Here is an 18952-nt window from a genome sequence, read left to right as displayed (position 1 = left end):
TTTTGAGGAAATGGTGATTGAACTCAGGCCCTGGCGCTTTCCAGGGAAGCACTTATTCCACTGAGCCATCTCCCCAGTCCCAACACCTTTTTTTTATTAGATACATTTTAATTAAAGTCAGAGTTCTTGAGGTCATACCACACCTTTTTTTTTTTGAGGCACGAGGGATTGAACTCAGGACTCTGTACTTGCCAGGCAAGCGCTTATTCTACTGAGCTATCTCCCCAGCCCCATACCACATTTCTTTGCAGACAGTTTTTTCTCTGTTCAGGGAATTCTGAACATACCATACCACAAAATACCATACCACAATCTAAATCTAGCTCATGGTATACAGAGCAACTTGCTTCAGTTCCCTGAATCATAAGTAATCTCTCCTTCCTTTGTGTCAAATAAATATTTCTATGACTGCACTTATTTCACAAGGAAATATAAGATATAACATTTATATCATATTAGGTCATTATAAGTCCTTAGTAAGCAGTGATTATTTTAGTTATCCCAAAATTCTGCAGATAGTATTTAAGACTTGCTGAATCTACTTAATAACAAAAGTAGCTAGTATTGCAGACTGCCTGTCGTGATCCAAGTTTCACAACTGGTTTCTCATTTAACATGTTTAATCTTTTGAGCAGGTTATGTGCATCAGAATGAAAAATTCAAAAGGTCTAAAGAACACCATAAAAAATTTCCCTGTTCCAATACTGCAGCCATCCAGGTGCCTCCTTCATTGGCACTTCATATTTTGATTTTTTTTTTTTCAGTACCAGGGATTAAACTCAGGACCCTGCACTTGCCAGGCAGGCTCTTATGCCACTGAGCTATCTCCCTGGCCCACAATTCCTATTTTAGTGTAGCGTACTGAAACAGTTTCTAGATATTGTTCATTTACAAAAATAATAGCACTAGATATTACAGTGCTCCGTATCTTTTTTTTTTTTAACAATTAACCATTTACCATGGTGATCATTATTTCTTATATATTTGTATGAGTGTATGTTATTTTGCTGCGTAGTACTCTGATGAATGGAGATACAAAGCTTATTTCATCAGTCTACCACAGAATAGTCATTTAGGCTATTTCAACTTTTTATTTTTATAAGAACCTCAATAATGAATCACCCTGCATATGTGTCATTTTATATATGCATACATGATAGGATAAAGAGAAATGGAATTATTACATCATTTTAAATGTGAATTTTCAGAGATTTTGCAAATATTCTCCAAGAGGTTGTTACTCCACAGCAAAGTATCAATGTTCCATAAACTTTTTGAACTATGTTAGTGAGCTAAATAAAGGATGGTCACTTTTTGCCTTCTTTGGATGTCTATTAAGTATGCATCATGGAAATCCTAGGTGATATCTCTTTTTCTAAAGAGTGCTGTGTTTTTTTCTTTTAGGAAGACAACAGGCTATCAATTCTATCAAGGCTTGGCCTTCAACTCTGTCAGAGGGAGGTTATTTCAGTTTTGCACTTGACTTTCTACACTGTGCTCACTGGTGCGGTGTGAGCATCTGGTATGGCCTCTCTGGGATCCTAAGTGCACGCCAAGGGTGTTCATCACACTCACTCCACCTGAGCACGAGCTACAGCACGACTGTCTTCTCAGCTACTGATCCTTTATGGAATAGTGTCACTGTGTTTATCTGTCATTATGGTTTGTAGTAACTACGTATCTTCCAATTGGTTGCTTTATGATTGGGGTTTAAAGAGAAGTCAGCATCTTTGCTAGAGAGAAAACCAGCATTAAGATAGTTAATAATCCATAGCACTAAAATATTACTCTTTTTCAGGTCAGATAATCTGAGATTGACCTCATGTAAATCATTATACTACCTAAAAATGCACTACTGAGTTTCTATACAAATATGGGCAATTACAACAAATGAAAGCTTCATTTACTTGTTCTGAATTTTCCTTATTTGTTTTATTTTCTTCATCCTCTTCTTCTTCTGGTTCCACAGGAGCAGGAGTCAGGGATGCCACAAAATGCCATAGGATGTCATGGAGAGAAGTTGTTTGAATGACATTGCACAGAAGCCAGTTGAAGGCCTGAATAAATCATGATCAAATAAGTCCAAAATAAAAAGAAAATATATGAGGTTAAAAATGTAGGGTATTGCTTACTTAGAAATGGAGTACTCTCCATGGATTTGTTTTAAGAAAAGGTGCTAGAATATCTAAACTTCATTTCACTGGAAATACACTAAATCTGAAATAGTACTTTTGGTCTTAATTTGAACAAACAGAATGGAATAGTATTTGTGAAATACAATGAAAAGTTTTCTTAGTACAGCATTTTTTTTTCAATGTGTACTCAGGGTCAACACAGAATGTTTTGCTAGTCTACATAAGCTATCATTTAAATATCTGTATTGATCCAATCAACCAAGAGGCAAGTTGTTTAACACATGGTAATAATAAAGAAAAATTTACTATACATAGATCTGTGATACACAGTAATCCCAGCCTTGCATAAAATGGAGACCCAAATAAGCCATTATCGGTAACTTTATAATTGAAAACAACCAAAATGCTCATCTTCTTTGCATAGTTAGTCACTTTATCCTACTAAAATGATGGTCTGATTATAAAAACTTTAAAAAAGATGAGTATCAGGATTCAAATAATAAAGTAACATAGAAAGTTTTTTACAGTCATTATGGAATTCTGAATTTGTATCTATAAATTTTAGGGCTTAATTTTTATGTGAACACTTGATATTTTCAGAATGTTAATAGCTTTTAATTTGGTAGAAAAGCAGAATCATTAATAGAATCGTCATATGATTTGTATAACCCTTGAATTGTAACTCCATTAACATATTCATACCTCCATAGCAAAAACCCGACAAGCAGATTTCCTTAAGGCTTGTTTCATTGCTATTTCAAGACCTTCTAGATCATGATGTTGTATAACAAAAGCTAAAACAGGCCACTGGAAATTTCGTTCTCCTTTGGAAAGAGAACTGTGGGCTGAAATTAGTCGGGAAAGCTCAGGTGATGGGTGTCGCAAAAGGGAAGAACCAACTTCTAATAAGAAAAACAAAAGAAAAAGAAAATTATCAATTTTCATAGGTAATACATTGGTTAATACATTCAAGTAAATATAAAAAATAATATTTAGCTTATTCACTTTAGAGTCTTCTTTTGCACATGAAACAAACTGTAACTATTTCAATTTTTTAAAAAATTATTTATTTATTTGGTACAGGGTCTTGCTATGCAGCTCAGACTTGTAGCGATGTTCCTGTCTCAGCCTCTCCAGTGCTGGCATTACAGGTGTGTGCCACCATGCTGTTTCCATGGCTGGCATGGTGTGCCCAGGGTTCTAGGGCCGGCATGGCATGTGGTAGCAGGGATCAAACCTAGGTCCTTGTACTTGCCAGGAAGGCGCTTAGACCACTGTGCTATCTCCCTGGCCCCTATTTTAACTTTGCTGAAGAAAAAACTGAGGCTGAAAAATATTCAACATTTTAGTTTCCTAAAGTTGTACAACTATTAAGTTACTGGGTAGGTTTTGAACACAGGCTGAATTCAAAGTTCAAGCTTCCTAAAATATTCTAAGTGGTTTATGTTCTTCCTAAGTGAGATCTACATCTCATCTCTATTATTTTCTAAAAGATCACTTTATTACAATGTTATCTTGATAAACGCTTCAAAATATTTGTTGAATCAACATATAAATCATCAAAGGATGCTTAAACATATTTTTCTTAAAGATCTTCAATTATCTACCTATAATTTTAAATATCCAGTTTAGTAAGCCATAGTATCCTTTTCTCCTGAGTTTCTTTCACTATTTTTAAGGTGGGATCCCCAGTCTCAATTTAAGGCTATTGGTAGCAATTTGTCCAGATTCTGTAACTGTACTGATCAGGGCAGGGCATGAGTATGTAAGCTATGTGTAAGCTGGAACTGCTGTGGATGGTAAAGATCAACTTCTTCTTCAAGAATGACTGAGAGGGGCTGGTGAGATGGCTCAGTGGTCTAAAGCACCTACTTAGAACAAGCTTTAGCAAAACCCAGGGACCACAGTTCGATTTCCCAGCACCACATGCCAGCCAGCCCGCTCCCTGGTGGGCTGAGCTGGCCACACACACACACACAAATAAATAAATAAAAAAAATTTAAAAAAAAAAAAAAAGAATGACTGAGAGATCTCTGGATGTCTCTTCTACATGTGGTGCAAAATTTAGAGAATTGTATTTGTGCCTGGGTCATATAGGGTGAATACCTATCACAATCCAGAAATTAATCTGTTCTTTGCCATTCAAGTAACACATTTTAAAAATTATCAGCAAAGAAAACACTTTTCTTCTTACTTTTAGTAGCATTATTCAGTTTTCCTATTTATACTTACCAGTGTCACCACTGTTAACTCTTCTCCTAGGGATAGCTTTCACTCGTGCAGGTAAGATGGAGTGCTGCTTATCATATTCAGAAGCAACAACTGAGTATGATCTTTGGAAGACAGTTCTCTTTGCCAGATCAGTATCAGTTATGGGACTAGTTTCCAAGCTGCAAATAGAATGAAGAGCACAGGTAAAAATTCAGAAAAAGTGAATGAAACATCATTATGCTTAAAATACTATACTCAGGAGACTTAAATCTAAATTTTGTGTGAATAAATAAAGCCATCTTATCAATCTCTTTAAACTGTATTTTGATTTTCTCAAATATAATAACATTTTGACTGATCTCAGACCTGTACCTTTTAAAATTGGTACTGGTACTCTGAACTGAGCTACATCTCCAGTCATTTTTCATTTTTTATTATTTTGAGACAGGTCTCACTAAGTCACTAAGTTGCCTAGGCTGGATTCAAAATTGTGATCCTCCTGCTTCAGCTTCCCAGAATGCTAGGATTACAGGCAAATGCAATGATGTATAGTTCAGAACTTTATAGTAAAACTTGTGGTTTTGCCAGCCATTTGACAGAGGACTCATATATACCACATATAAAGAACTAAAAAAAAACCAAACTAGACAATCCCCCAATCCAAGACCCAATCAAAAAATGAGCAAGTGAAATGAACAGACATTTGGCCAATAAATACATGAAGAAATGTTCAACATCACTGGCAATGAGAGAAATCCAAATTGAAACAACACCAAGATACCATCTTATCCCAGACAAAAAAGCTATCATCAAGAAATCAAATAATAAGTAAGTGTTGGAGATGCTGCAGAGAAATAGGAACCCTTATTCACTGTTGCAAACCAATAAAACCACCACAAAAATCAGGATGGTTATTCCTCAAAAACAAAACAAAACAAAACAAAACAAAACAACCCCCAAAAAACCTGAAACTGAAATAGTCGATTCAAATGGAAAATCTCATTTGACTCTACTATTCTGCTTCCAGGTATCTTCCCAAAGAGGTAAACATATCATATTACAAGGATACATGCATACCTCTGTTTAAAGCAGCACACTCGTAATAATAATTCTTGGAAGTGGGCTATATCCCCACCAATGGATGAATGGATAAAGAAAATGCAGTATTCACTTACAGTAATGTACTTCTCTGCTATAAAGAATAAACTTGAATCATTTGTAGGAAAATGAATGCACTTTGATACCAAAAATGTTAAGTGAAATAAATCTTAAGTATCAGCTTAGTATCATGTGGTTTCTCTCACATGACAAATTAAAAGTATAAGTATAAACAAAGCAAAATAAAAGATAATAGGAAAGTAGATCCTTCTCAAAGGAGAAGGGGATCAAGATATGGAAAGGGTGAAGGGATGAGAAAAGGAATATGTGTTCTGCATACTATCAACTTCATACAAGAAATAAACATGTACTAGAAAAACATACTAAAAAAAGAAAAGGAGATCAAGTTGGGTGGAGTGGAGTGGGAAGGAAGGAAAAGGGAATGAAAAAGGAATTAGGATGCACCCAATTTCCCCAAGAAATGTAGATATTAGGTACTACAAACATGTCCTAGCAAACAAGAAAATCCATTGTGATTTTCAAGTTTTGTATCTTATTATTAATTATTATTATATTTTCAAATGTATTTAGTTGTTACAAAGTCTCACTATGCAGCTCAGACTCGTAGTGATCGGCCTGTTTTCAGCATCTTCAGTGCTGGGATTACAGGTATGTGCCACCAGGCCTGATTTCGGTAACTGGCTCAGACTGCTCTGGGGGTGGGGCTGGCAAGCCATGTGGTGCCAAGGATCAAACTGCAGTCCCTACACTTGCCTAAGATTGCCTAAGCAGGCACTTTAGTGTGCTGAGAAATCTCGCCAGCCCCAAGGTTTGTATTTTAAATGAAAATAACAACGACAAAAAAGATGATAAGGCACCAAGTGTTATAAGTTCCTTTTGGAATCAAAAGCACTAGGGTGAAACTCACATATTAAGATACTAAGGAAAAAAGGCATAGTCAAATTAGAAAGAAAATGGGTTATGTACATATAAAAATCCTCAGAAAATAGAAAGTGTAAGTTGATCCATGTTCCTCTTGCTACTTGAGCATGCTATAAGGTTTCTCACTCTTGAGAAGTGTGGCCTGATGACCTTTTGGTTATGTAAAAATGGAATGAGCAATAGTAAATGGATTTTAAGCATTAGCTTTATATTACAGTTACATTCTATATAAGAATTCAGATATTTTTACTCAGACTTTAGTAAACTAATTCCTAATTGTAGTAACATTATAAAACATAAGTTTACTAAGATGACTATTTAACTTTCTTTATTGAAACATTTTATGAAAAACAAAAATACATTTTTAAAGATTTCTCTAAGACAAATTTGCAAGAAATTCTTTTCATGTGCTTTTCTTTCCTGTCACCTCATCTCCAATTGGGACATTTTTTTTTACCTTTGTTCTGACGCTGCTGTATTTTCATCATTCAACCCAGGTATGAAATCCTATACCTTTCAGTAAGTTCACATATTTTATATAACTGCCTGGGTGGTTTATTCATTGCCTGTCTAAGATGACAGAGTACATTTTTACTTAAGTAGACTATAAATGGAGTACATACTAACTAGTATAAATGTGTCTGGATGTCAGCTTGATTCCAGAACGACTACAGTAATGGGACATAGTAACTTAATTCATTGTATATATGGTATTAATGTTTGTTCTGCTTTCAGAAGCAGTTTCATATTAATTAAAAAAGTCATCATACAATTTTAAAGAGGACTTGTTCTTCTGAAAAAGATAATGCATGTGAAAAATTAAAGCAAAACAAGAAAATCCAAAGAAACAAGCAAAGATGACAATAACCTTAGAAAATTTTTTGCTGTAGGGACTGCTAGTTTCTACTTACTAGGATGCCAGCTGAAAAGAACTACATCAGTTATGCTAAATCAAAACATTTCTAAACATTTTCAGATGGTGGCTGGGATGTAAAAATCACTCATAGTTAAGAAACACTGATTTAATGGTGCCTTTATTATTTACCACTTTTTAGAACAGTTAATCAAGATACAATTTTTCAAGAATAGCCCAAAGGTGCTATAATCTCTGAATTACTAGGGTTACTATAATCTCTGTATGGTTGAGAATGTTCCAACTCAAACAAATGAAAAATACTTGAGTTATAGTTTCTTCTTTTTTATGATTTTGTGAAAGTTTTCCTTATGTGATCTGTACAATTATATTTTCACTATATACTACATAGTTTATAAAACATGCTATTTATGAATCATTTGATTAACCCATTATTAATCAGGGTTTTATGATGGAAGGATTTTAAAAAATAACAATTTGTCCTAAGGTTCTCAAGATTTTTGATATCTGAGTATACGTGGCTGAAATATATGATTAGTATGTCTGAGATTTGATAAATCTTCTCAAGTATGTTTTGTTTCTTTTGGAGTTTTAGAAATATGGTTCCTTTTTTTTTCTGTCATTCAAAGTTGTGTTACAAAACTCTGAATTCAGCCTTTTTTTCTAACTTGTTTTTCTTGCTATTTCCTTGCTAAATATAATTCAATACATTTTTATTTTACAAGTTTTAGTCTTTAAATAAATATCAAAGCTTTTAATGTTCTATTTTATCTGCTAGGTTTTCTACTTCAAAGATATCAATAATTCTTAGGTTGGGCTATCCCAGTGGTCTTACCTGTTATCTTTTAACTGCTATAATCTTCTTTGACCCTTGCCCCTTTTGACTCATTTAAAGTCTCAAGTCTATCAATTGTAATAATAACTCAATTAACTGTTCTAAAATTTTTAAGTTAACTTTTAATTTGTATAAGCATGTTGATTTGGTCTTTGATCTGTTTAGTTAGCTCTGGAATGTATTTTTTGCTTTATCCTACTTTTTTAAAAAAAAATCCCATTTCCACAACTGAACTCATTTTATTAAATTCATGATATCATTAAGTTTTTACTATTCATAGTATTTACAGTAATCTTAAAGCTAAGATGAATTTTCTTCTAGAGTGGCCCTTTTATCTGACTTTTGAATGGTGTACTAGTTTTCATTCTGTTAATGTTTTAAAGTAGGTAACTTTGTTCAGTTCTTCAGATTGCTCTGCAAAAGTACTTGTGGACTTTCCTAGACTTTCCCCATCACACTCAACCCATGGTTTGTTTCCTCCCAGAGGTAAACTGAGAGCTTATTTAATGTTCTCTACCAGAGAGATGATTCTGCGTAGCATTCCATAGTCCATAGATTGTTACTCTGCTTTAGCATGCAGCTGTGGAAAAAGGATTCCCTAGATTTCTAATTTTTGGTGTGATTTCAAAGATGATATTGGGTTTCTACATTAGAAAATTTTACCTTGATCTTTTTCTGGGTCTTCAATCATCTCCTAAACCTATTTTTCACTAAACTGGAAGGTATTCAGCTTCTCAGCATCCTTGGCTTATTTGGTTTATTTTCCTGGCCATTATTTTTGGAAATATTTATTGCCATTATTTATGGCAACTTGTATAGTGAGATGTGGTAAAACTATTTTTCCTGCTGTTTAATTTTTTTTTTTTTTGATTACTTGGGATGGGAAGTTCTCTTACATAGCTTCATTTCATAATCTTTACCTAGAAATTTACCCTATTTGATTTTGATCCTAAAAGATAATAATAACCTAGTAAGTTATATATATTAACAACCAGTCTCAGTTTCTAACTCTTAAAAGGTATTTCTGCTTTAGAGACCTTTTATCATATTTAAACATATAAAAGGTTTCAATGAACTTGTAGAAAATGTCAAGAGCATCATAAGCATACAAACAAGCTAACCAAGAGTGATCCACAGATGAGGGGGGAAATTGCAATTATTTTTGATGGAAAAACTAATTATTTGGAGACATAAATTCTATGTGCTTATTAAAGTGTCTAGTATCATAGTTTATGATAATAACAACAACATAGTATTAACATACTGGCACCTCCCACCCCTGAACCCAGAGCCTCACACTTACTCTGTCACTGAACTCTATCTCGAATCCTTTCATAACGTTCAAGCCAAGATCTCACTAAACTTGCCAGGCTGGCTTCTATGCAGCCTTCCTACTTAGCCTTTGGAGTAGCTGTGATTACAAAAGCATGCACCATTATACCAGCTCAAGAGGCATAGCTTAATGAGTATGTTCTCAGTTTCTTCACAGAAGTATCTTTCTTTCACTGACATCTTCAGTTATTCACACCTGAAATTTTCATATCACCTTAAACTTATTTTTGTCATTTTCCACTTAGTTATCAAGTCACACTGATTATTCCTAAAACACACCTCCTTTATCCATCTTTGTTTCTGTAACCACTGCCAATAGGATTACATTGGCAATTCAATCCAATTCCATGTATGTACCTAAAATCTTTGACTACACTTATCAGCATCTCAAATGGCACTATGAGACTATCTTTGCATTTTTATCTTGCTAATCCTCTGAAGTTTTTAGTAGTACTCAATTGTCTTATGCAACATAGTTACAATGCTTCTATTCCATTTTCGAGAAGCTCTTTGCTTTGACATCATAGCTAAGGAGGGAGACACTGCAAGCAATAATCCAGGAAAGTTTTTATTTAGAGTGCCACTTCTCTCAAGTATGTCTAGGTACTGCTTCAAAGTAGCATTCCCCTATTCTTAACTACAACACTAATGATACCATAGAATGTAATCTTTTCTCTCCAATTACTTTGCCTCTCTCATTAAAGAGTTAGGTATATTCATACATGAATGCTTTTTTGTAGCATTTATTGAGCTGGCTCAATGTCTTTCCTGTGACAGAAGGTTACATTAAAGAACTTCCAGAATATTCTTTTCTAGTTCAAAGTATTTCTTTCATCAAACATTCGCTATTGAACAGCAGGAGAGAAGTAAAATACCTTGGTGGCATAGACTTCATATTGCTCTCTGGCTCTTCAAATACATTCGGACTTGCATCAGGAGTTACTGATATATACGGCGCAGGGACAGATGTTGAACGCAGATATCTCATTTCATCCTGGAATAGGTTGTCATCTTGATAGCCCACAAAATTTTCATGATGATGCCTGCAATAAATCAAAGCAAGAACTTCAGACTATGAGGGTAACATGGAGACTACTTTTTTAACTGCTTTCTAAAAGGCACAGCAACACATATGACTCTATACATGAAGGTGAAATATTACAATAAGCATAGATGCAGGTAGGAGTAAATACAGGTCTGCTAATTTTACAGATATTCTAGGTATCATACACATTTCAAATCCAAAACTGAACTGATTTTCTTCTGTTTCAGAACATTTGTGTTTTATGAGTAATCCCATCAATCATTCAGGCGCTTAGGCTAAAGCATCTCAATATTGCTGTAGGTTTACCCCTCAATCATCACTAGCTCTGCAGGCCCAAGATACCAGGTCTTTTCGCACAACTATTTTCTCTTCTCATAACCCCTTCACTACTATAGTGCAGGGTCATAGCACTCCTCACATGGACTACTAAAATACAGGCAGTTACTCTTTGGGCAGGAACATGTATAGGCTCAAATTTGAAAAACATTAGATATGTGAAATGTTCTAAGGGATAAGGTGAATCCATTCTGAAGACAGATAAATATATAAAAATATTTAATAATGCTATGTTTGTTTGTTTATTTGCAAGTATTTAGTATAGAGTCTACAGGGTCTTACTACACAGTCCAGACTTGCGATTCTCCTGTTTTCAGCCTCCCAAGCACAGAGATTACAGGCTTGTGCCACCATGCCCAGTCTCAGATGTTTTCTCAGCGTGGGGGTGGGGCTGGCACAGCACGCTAGGGATTGAACCCTGGTCCCTGTGCTTTGCCTAAGCAGGCACTTTAGTCTGCTGAGCTACCTGGCTGGCCCTTTTGTTAGTATTTTTAGGTGTTTTACAGTTTTTGAGTATGTTCCAAACTGGTACAAACAGTTGCTAGCCTTACCACTGAATAGTCTGAAACTAAAGACATGTTGTATTTCACAAGTCTGCTAATTTTCAGCTTGGTCTCAAATATAAGTTTCAAATTTTCTGTTTCCTTTTTAAATTTACCCTATTGCAACAGTAAGCACAATTTTTTTTTTTTTTTTAAAGCATATGCCTCTGCTATTTCAGGAGGACAATATTTTAAAAAATGAAACTACTGATTGGCAAGCTATGTCAGTAGGCAGAATCTAGAAATTTTCTTTCGTCAGATGACAAATCTGAATTTGGAATATTGAAGACTGTTTTAGAATGTCAGTGATAATGTGTGAACATAAAGATTGCAGCATCGAAGTCCAATACAGGAAAACAGTATAATAAACTTCTCTCTATATTCAGTTATGCCTTTTTCTCTACTTTTCTGAATTAGTTGCCACATTCCACAAAGGTGACCTTCTTGCTGTAAACTACTTCACATATTTCTACTTAAAGTTCTTCCTTTGTTTGTCCTGCTATACGACAAAATCCAATCTTAGTATGAGTCACAAAGTCCCATACTACCAAGGTTATCAATTCAGGCAGCATTTTACTACTTCCCTCAATAGTCAATGCTTTAATAAGCCTGTTATTCCTCAAATGTGAAACAAGATTTCATTTCATTTGGGTGACTTCAAGAAATCATTTTCTTCCCATAATGTGCCCAACAAACTTCTATCCTTTAAGACTTGCTTTAGGGTCAGACCTCCTATGAAGACTTTCTTGGTTTCCCGGGATGATTCATATATTCTCCATCTTTAAGCTCTTTTTAGAGTACTCCTATGTTTGCATGTATCCTATATCTACTTTTAGAGTACTCCTTATATGAATTTGTGAGCATACCAATGATACATTTGTCTTGTTACTTGGGTATAAGCATGCAAGAATGAATTTTATTACATTTATCTTGATGTCTTCTGGGCCCAGCACAAAGCCAGTACTCATTTGATAAAAATTTAAATGCTAACAAAATGAACAACTGAAAAAGTTAAAGAGTTCCATACAAATATACAACTTCCATACAACATTAACTTCTTTCCATTTCAGCATTTTTACTACTAACATATTGAAGTCAGCCTAGCAGAGACCAAAAAACCAGCTACAGATACTTTCATAAACATTTTACAGTAATAATAAGAAATTGGCAAAGTATTTCCATGAAATACCTACTAGTATAAGTGGTGCATCCCACCTGTAATGTGCAAACCAAGGAAAGTCAGAAAATGAATTATTTTAATTTTTTTTTAATGTATTTGGTACAGGGTCTCATGATGCAGCTCTGACCTGTTATGATCCTCCTGTTTTCAGCCTCCCCAGTGCTGGGATTACAGGAGTGTGTCACTAGGCTTGCCTGGTTTCAGTGGCCAGCTGGGTGCCTAGGGGTGGGACTGGCTGGCTGGGCATCCAGGGGTGGGGCTGGCACTGCACTTGGCCTAGGCAGGTGCTTAGTCCGCTGAGCTGTCTCGCCAGCCCAGAAGATGAATTCTTTATACAACATTTAATATAGCATGGGTATTTAGATCAAATTGTGATCTACCTTGTATAAGTCAACAGTGGCTATTATTCCAAAAAAAAAAAAAAAAAAAATAAAAACAACAAAGTTTTATTACCTAGCTAATGTTTGTAGGTAGAGGCAGGGCATTTTCATGGGAAGATCCTCAGAAATGCCCTCTTTCACACTGGGCAGCTGTGACTGAAATGGCTTTGCAGGATGGTAACACAAAATGCTTGGCTCAGCTGCACTGCTCAGAGACAGCAGGAAAAGTGCATTGGCTTTGATAACCTGGTGAGCCTCCATGGTGGGCAAGGCTCGAGGGGTCTTGACTTGCATTGGCTTTCTCCTAGTTTGTTTGACCTGTTGAAGAAGAAATGGAATTGAAAAAACGTTTTATAGCAAAATTTTTAATTCCTTAAGCTAAGTACTAAAGGGTTTCTAATAAAAATTATTAAACACTTGTGCAAATATTTTAAAATATTAAGATTACAAAAACAGCATTCAATTCATATTTCTCTCAAACTGACTATAACTATAAGAAACTGTAGTTTCCTTGGAGATTTTAAGAAGTTAATAGTTAAATTTAAATATAATTAAAAAAATACAACTGATAAGTATGTGTATGTGTGTTAGAGAGAGAGGAAAGAGAAGCAGGGAGAGAGAAGTAGAGACAAAGCAAGTGCAAGAACAGAATTCTTTAGTTTGTTATGACCTTAGTGAGAATAAACTCCAAGTTTCCATGAGTTCTATGCTATAACTATGTATAAAGGGAAAAAGAAGATACAGAGGGGAAAAAAGGAGGCCAAAAAAGAGGACGAGTAATACGCAAGAAAAGTGAAGAGTAGTAAAAGTTATGAATATACACAGAATAAGAGCAATAATAATATATGACAATCATTTATCAATAAGATATATGCACCATAGGTTAGCTGATTATATTGTCCTAAGACCTAACTCATTTTTAAAGTTAAGACAGCTTAGTACAAATATATATTTGTATATTATTTTTGTTATGAAAGCTGATCTTTAATGCTAATTATATGTAACTACCTGACATAATAATATGAGTATAAATAGATTATTATAAGGTTTATCTATATCATTAAAAATAGAATACTGAATGGAATAAAAGTACCTTCTCTCTTGCAGCAGCCTGTTTCTCACGGAGGTATTTTTCTCTACAGCGGTCACATACCAGGTACCAAGTGCTTCCTCCTATGCCACCATCACCACAGTTACCAGCCCATCCTCCACAGAAGTGCCCGATGCTATTGTAACCCTGTCCACCAGCGTACCGGCCACAACCTTGAATCATAGTAAAAATAAGACCTTAAGTGTCCTTAACTGATTGATTTTTACTGCTTATATATTAAAAACAGATTTACCTTATTCAAGTGAGCAAAATACCAGAGCTAGTATCTGATATTTTTTAAAGGATTAACTGTATCAAATGGCACACTTGACCATAAAACAAATTAACTGTGTCCAAGGTATCAGAGACACTTTATTTCTAGATAAGAAGATTAAAGTAAATATAGGATATGAGTATATTTAGATTAATGTACAAATGCCAATAAAAAGAGAAAGCAAGTATATACACTATTCCCCATGAATAAGCTTTCAAGAATCACACATTCACAAAGTTTTAATGACTCACACATTTACAAAACACTTGAGGTCTATTATGTACAGAGAGAAAAATATTAACCACATTTATATCAGGTGAATTTTGGAATATCAATTAATTTACAGACATTCTTATTTACCTTAAATGCAGTCTTCTAATAAAACCATCAACAATACTAAATGCAATATTTTTTTTTTTTTTTGTTACCAGGGATTGAACTCAGGCCCTTGTGCTTGCCAGGGAAGCGCTTATCCACTGAGCCATCTCCCCAGTCCAAAATGGAGTGATTTAATTAGTGATTTTGAACCGGAAAACACTAGACTTAAAGGGAGACATAATATGGAAAATGCTGATTTGCCTTGTTTAAACATTCCATTACTAGCATTGTATGATACCTTAATGGCATTTTTTGGAAACACAAAATATCTAGAAAATGAAATATTTCAAAATGTGCTACGAGAGTGAAACAATACTAAATTGCCTGATTACTATACAACTAGAATTTCTCTATGTTCTTCCACAAAATTTAATATTGATAAAGAACACATAAAAGAATACTCTGAATTCTGGCTAACGGTTTCCCTATGTGACATAATTCATAGGCCAGGTAAAGTTGGAAACAACCTACTTCATTAAACAGTATTTACATACTGGAGCACTGTCTTTTACCTGGGTGAGCTTGTCGCATGTGATAGGTTACTGGATATGGATGTGATTCTCCACACAGCTCACAGATGGTGTCTTTCTCTGGTCCTCCTACTGCCAGCTGGGCCATCTCTCCAAATAAATTGCCCCTGGGTCTAACTTCTGTCTTTTCTTTTTTCTTTTTTTCCTTTTTGGCCTTCTTATTCTCTTTCTCACACTCTTTCTTTTTAAGCACAGCACAGGAACCGGGACTTGGAAAAATCATATTCTGGGATGCAGCTTTGATAGTAGCCAAAGAGATATCTTCCCAAAAGGCCACTAGATGTTGTAAAGTTAAGGGGAGAGGAGACTTAGACTTCATTGTGTGATGGACAGACATTTCAAAAGTGGCTTCGGTTTTTCCATCCTCACATTTTTCATGTAGAGGTGGTTCCTTAAGCATGGATAGCACTTTATTTTTGTTGATGCTACCCATTTTAGATATATCTGGTCCATGAGGTGCAATATTAAACATATTTAGTGCAGATGATATTTCCAATGAATGCCTATTTTTTAACTTGGTTTCTTTTTCTTCTGTGGGTTGTTGGCTATTCAAACTACTCCGTATAGGAGCATGCTCTTTGGAAAGTTCAGGATTAAATTTTAGGAAAGATGAACAAGCCATTGCATCATGTACTATGCCTTCATGCCACAGGAAAGCAGCGAAGACAGCTCGGGCACACTCAGCCACTGAGGGAGACATGGCTTGCTTGGCCGGCTCTAAAGGTTTGGATCCATCACCTTTGAAAAGAAAACTAGATTTTTCTTTTTTGGGCCTGGTGTGTCTACTAGCACATTTTCGACTTATTTTGGGGGATGCTCTCATTTCTTGTTCATCTTTCAGCGGTGCTTTTCCTATGCTAAAATGAACTTTATTTGAGCCTTCATCCACCGTCTTAAATTCACTACTTTCATCACAGGTGCTATCTGTTAGACTATTTGTTTTTAAAGTACTTGATGTGCAGACTTCAACCACCTCACTGTGAAGGTTTTCCTGTACCACATGGGGAGAAGGAGCTCTATTTTCAGACCCAGGGGAATCTTTAGAGTCCTTTGGTACTGACTTAGGTTTTGGTGATGTGGATCGTCCCCTCAAAGGCTCCGTGAGAGGCATTTTCTTCTTGCGGAGGGTATCTGGATCAAGAGTATAAGAGTCTGACTTAGAACGCTCTCGCGGAGGATCAAGTTTTGTCTTCACAGGAGCAGTGCTTTTTTGAGGTAGACTTTTATCTTGTGGTGAGGAGGAGCGTGGTGAGCTAGTACCAGATGGGCTAGATCTGCCGGCTGGGAGAGTCTTTGGTTTAGGAGATGATGACCGAGAACCTGGTCCTGGGGACTCAGCTCTGAAGCTAGACATCCTCCCATCAGACTTCAGCGTCTGCAATGTATTATGGTTGGGGGACAGTGACCTACTGTGGGAATCTGACCTCAACTTTGCAGCATCAGATTTTAACATGAGGGATTCACTTGCAGATAAACCTTCTGTGCCCCTTGGCTTCTTCTGGTCAGCAGTAGTCCGGCCCATGCGTCCATCGTGTTTAAGTGATCTACTGTGTTTAGTGGATAGTTCTGATTTGCCTGATGTAGAGACTGGTCTAGAAGATGTTGAGATATTTCCTCGGTCACCTGTATGGTCGATGTCATAGTGAAATTTGTTAATAAGTTGTAACACTCATAGGTAAGCCACTAAACTTTAAAATAAAAATAGAAGCCATAAAATTTACATCGCTTGTCATATACAAACATACACTTAAGAATAAACAATGGGAAATATTTCTCATAAAATTTCTACTATATCACTAAACAGCCATTACTACTAAAGCCCTATCACATATGTAAAGCAGATTATGTACCTGTATGAATTATTAGTGATATATGAACCTCAGACCTAATGTAACTAATTAAATTTAAATTTAGTGAGACTACAGAAAAATATTTAAAATGTGAAAAAAATATAATAACATATTTTTAATATGAAAATTAAATTTCCAGGACAGTAAAACTACATGTACTTAAAGTAATTACATGTCAAGTTTGGAAAATGAATTTATATATTTATCATTTTCAAGTACATTGATAATTTTTTTTTTTTTAATGCATTTGGTTGTTACAGGGTCTCACTACACAGCTTGGACTCATAGTGATCGTACTGTTTTCAGCCTTCCCAGCACTGGGATTACAGGCATGTGTTACTACATGTGGACTCTGTTGCTGGCTCAGCCCACCCTAGGGGCAGGGCCGGCGTGGCATGTGGTGCCAGGGATCAAATCGCAGTCCCTGCATTTGCCTAAGCAGGTACTTTAGTCTGCTGAGCCATCTTGTGGGCCCGTGATACTTTCTTCTTTGCAGGGGGGTGGTACTGAGAATTGAACTCAGGACCTCATGCTTCCAGGCTCAGAGAAATAAATGTAATTATGTCTAGAAAGAGCAGCCTCAAAAATATACTAAAATTTAACTGTATTAGTTCAGTCAGCTTAACTGATTAGAACTCTTAAGAGCTCATGGTATTTGGAAACAAGATCAATACCAAGATGCTTAGAATGAATGTGTAAGTCTGAACTATAGGCCCTTGTAAAAGGAGTCTGGAGAAGGGCAGAAAAAAATAAAAAGAATTTTAATTTTACCCTTTTAAGGCAAAGCACAGGATAATTCTACAAGGCTACTACTTCCATTATTTTTTTTAAAAATTATTTATTTATTTAGTACAGTATCTCACTATGCAGATCAGACTGAGTGATCCTTGTGTCTCAGCCCCCCAGTGCTAGGATTACAGGCATGTGCTACCAATTGTATGCTTGCCATTGGAGACAGACTAGGCTGTCTCTGTCACTAGTAAGTGGTACAACCTTCAATATTATTTCTACTCTTTACAGTAAAAAACTCCTACTCAGTGCAAGTATTTATTTGTTAGAAGGAAATCAACCTGAGCACAGCAACTCAAGTGGTATAAAAATCTGAAACCTGAGCCAGATGTGGTGGTGCATGCCTATTACCTCAGCACTCTGCACTCCTGAGGCAGAGGATCACAAGTTGAAGCCCTATGTGAGCAACTTAAGGAGACCCTGTCTCAAAATAAAAAACAGAAAAAGGGCTAGGGAACTACTAGCTTAGGATGAAAGCTCTGGGTTCAAACTCCAGTTCGGAAAAAAACCCAAGCAACCTACTGCCTAAATAACTCTTGCTAAAAGTAGGTCTGCTTAAAAAAGGTTCCTAGGAAATTGTGGTGAATTTGTTACCTGTTTGTAGTTGAATCTCTCTCTCTTTCCCCCTCCCTCCTGCCTTTCTTCTCTGTCTCCCTTTCCATCTCATTCTCCCAGAAAAAAAAAAAAAAGATTGTGAACAAATTTGGATAATACAGGAAAGTATTTCTCTTTGCCTCTGTGTGTGTGTGTGTGTGTGTGTGTGTGGTCACATTCTTGTTATCTGCATACTAGCAGTCTCATAAAAGGTCCATTAGTGTAGGCATTTTTTATCTGTTACTCTTCAGTGATAGAATGGTTCTAGGAATACAGTATGTGCTCATTAAACATCTGATGAATAAGTAATAGATTCTTACTTTCTTATTTTTTTTTCTACTATTCCCAAATGTTTAGTTCTCTGAAAATCTACTGTTACAACTCTGCATTCCAGGACTACAGAGCAGAGGTGACAGCAGTCACTGTTATATCACCAGTATGTATGTGCAAATTAAATAATGCTGTAGCAAAATATGGCTAAGGCAAAAAGCCTATGTAGGGTATAAGATAAACTGAGTATTTCAATTGCTACATGGC

At 35.6% G+C, this 18952-nt stretch overlaps 1 protein-coding gene across 1 annotated transcript in view; it reads right to left on the bottom strand.

Moving 5' to 3' along the window:
- Mycbp2 (MYC binding protein 2, E3 ubiquitin protein ligase) overlaps positions 1–18952 on the bottom strand; it is a 328854-nt gene that overhangs the window by 37861 nt on the left and 272041 nt on the right. The window contains 7 exon segments of the mRNA XM_023709607.1: positions 1908–2057; positions 2838–3037; positions 4368–4525; positions 10303–10470; positions 12984–13228; positions 14004–14173; positions 15165–16805. Of these exon segments, the coding sequence (XP_023565375.1) occupies positions 1908–2057; positions 2838–3037; positions 4368–4525; positions 10303–10470; positions 12984–13228; positions 14004–14173; positions 15165–16805 (2732 nt within the window).

Source organism: Octodon degus, unplaced genomic scaffold, assembly GCF_000260255.1.
Source record: "Octodon degus isolate 3935 unplaced genomic scaffold, OctDeg1.0 scaffold00013, whole genome shotgun sequence".
Lineage (NCBI taxonomy): Eukaryota > Metazoa > Chordata > Mammalia > Rodentia > Octodontidae > Octodon > Octodon degus.
The sequence above is the reverse complement of the archived record's forward strand: the minus strand, read 5'-3'. Positions and strand labels throughout refer to the sequence as shown.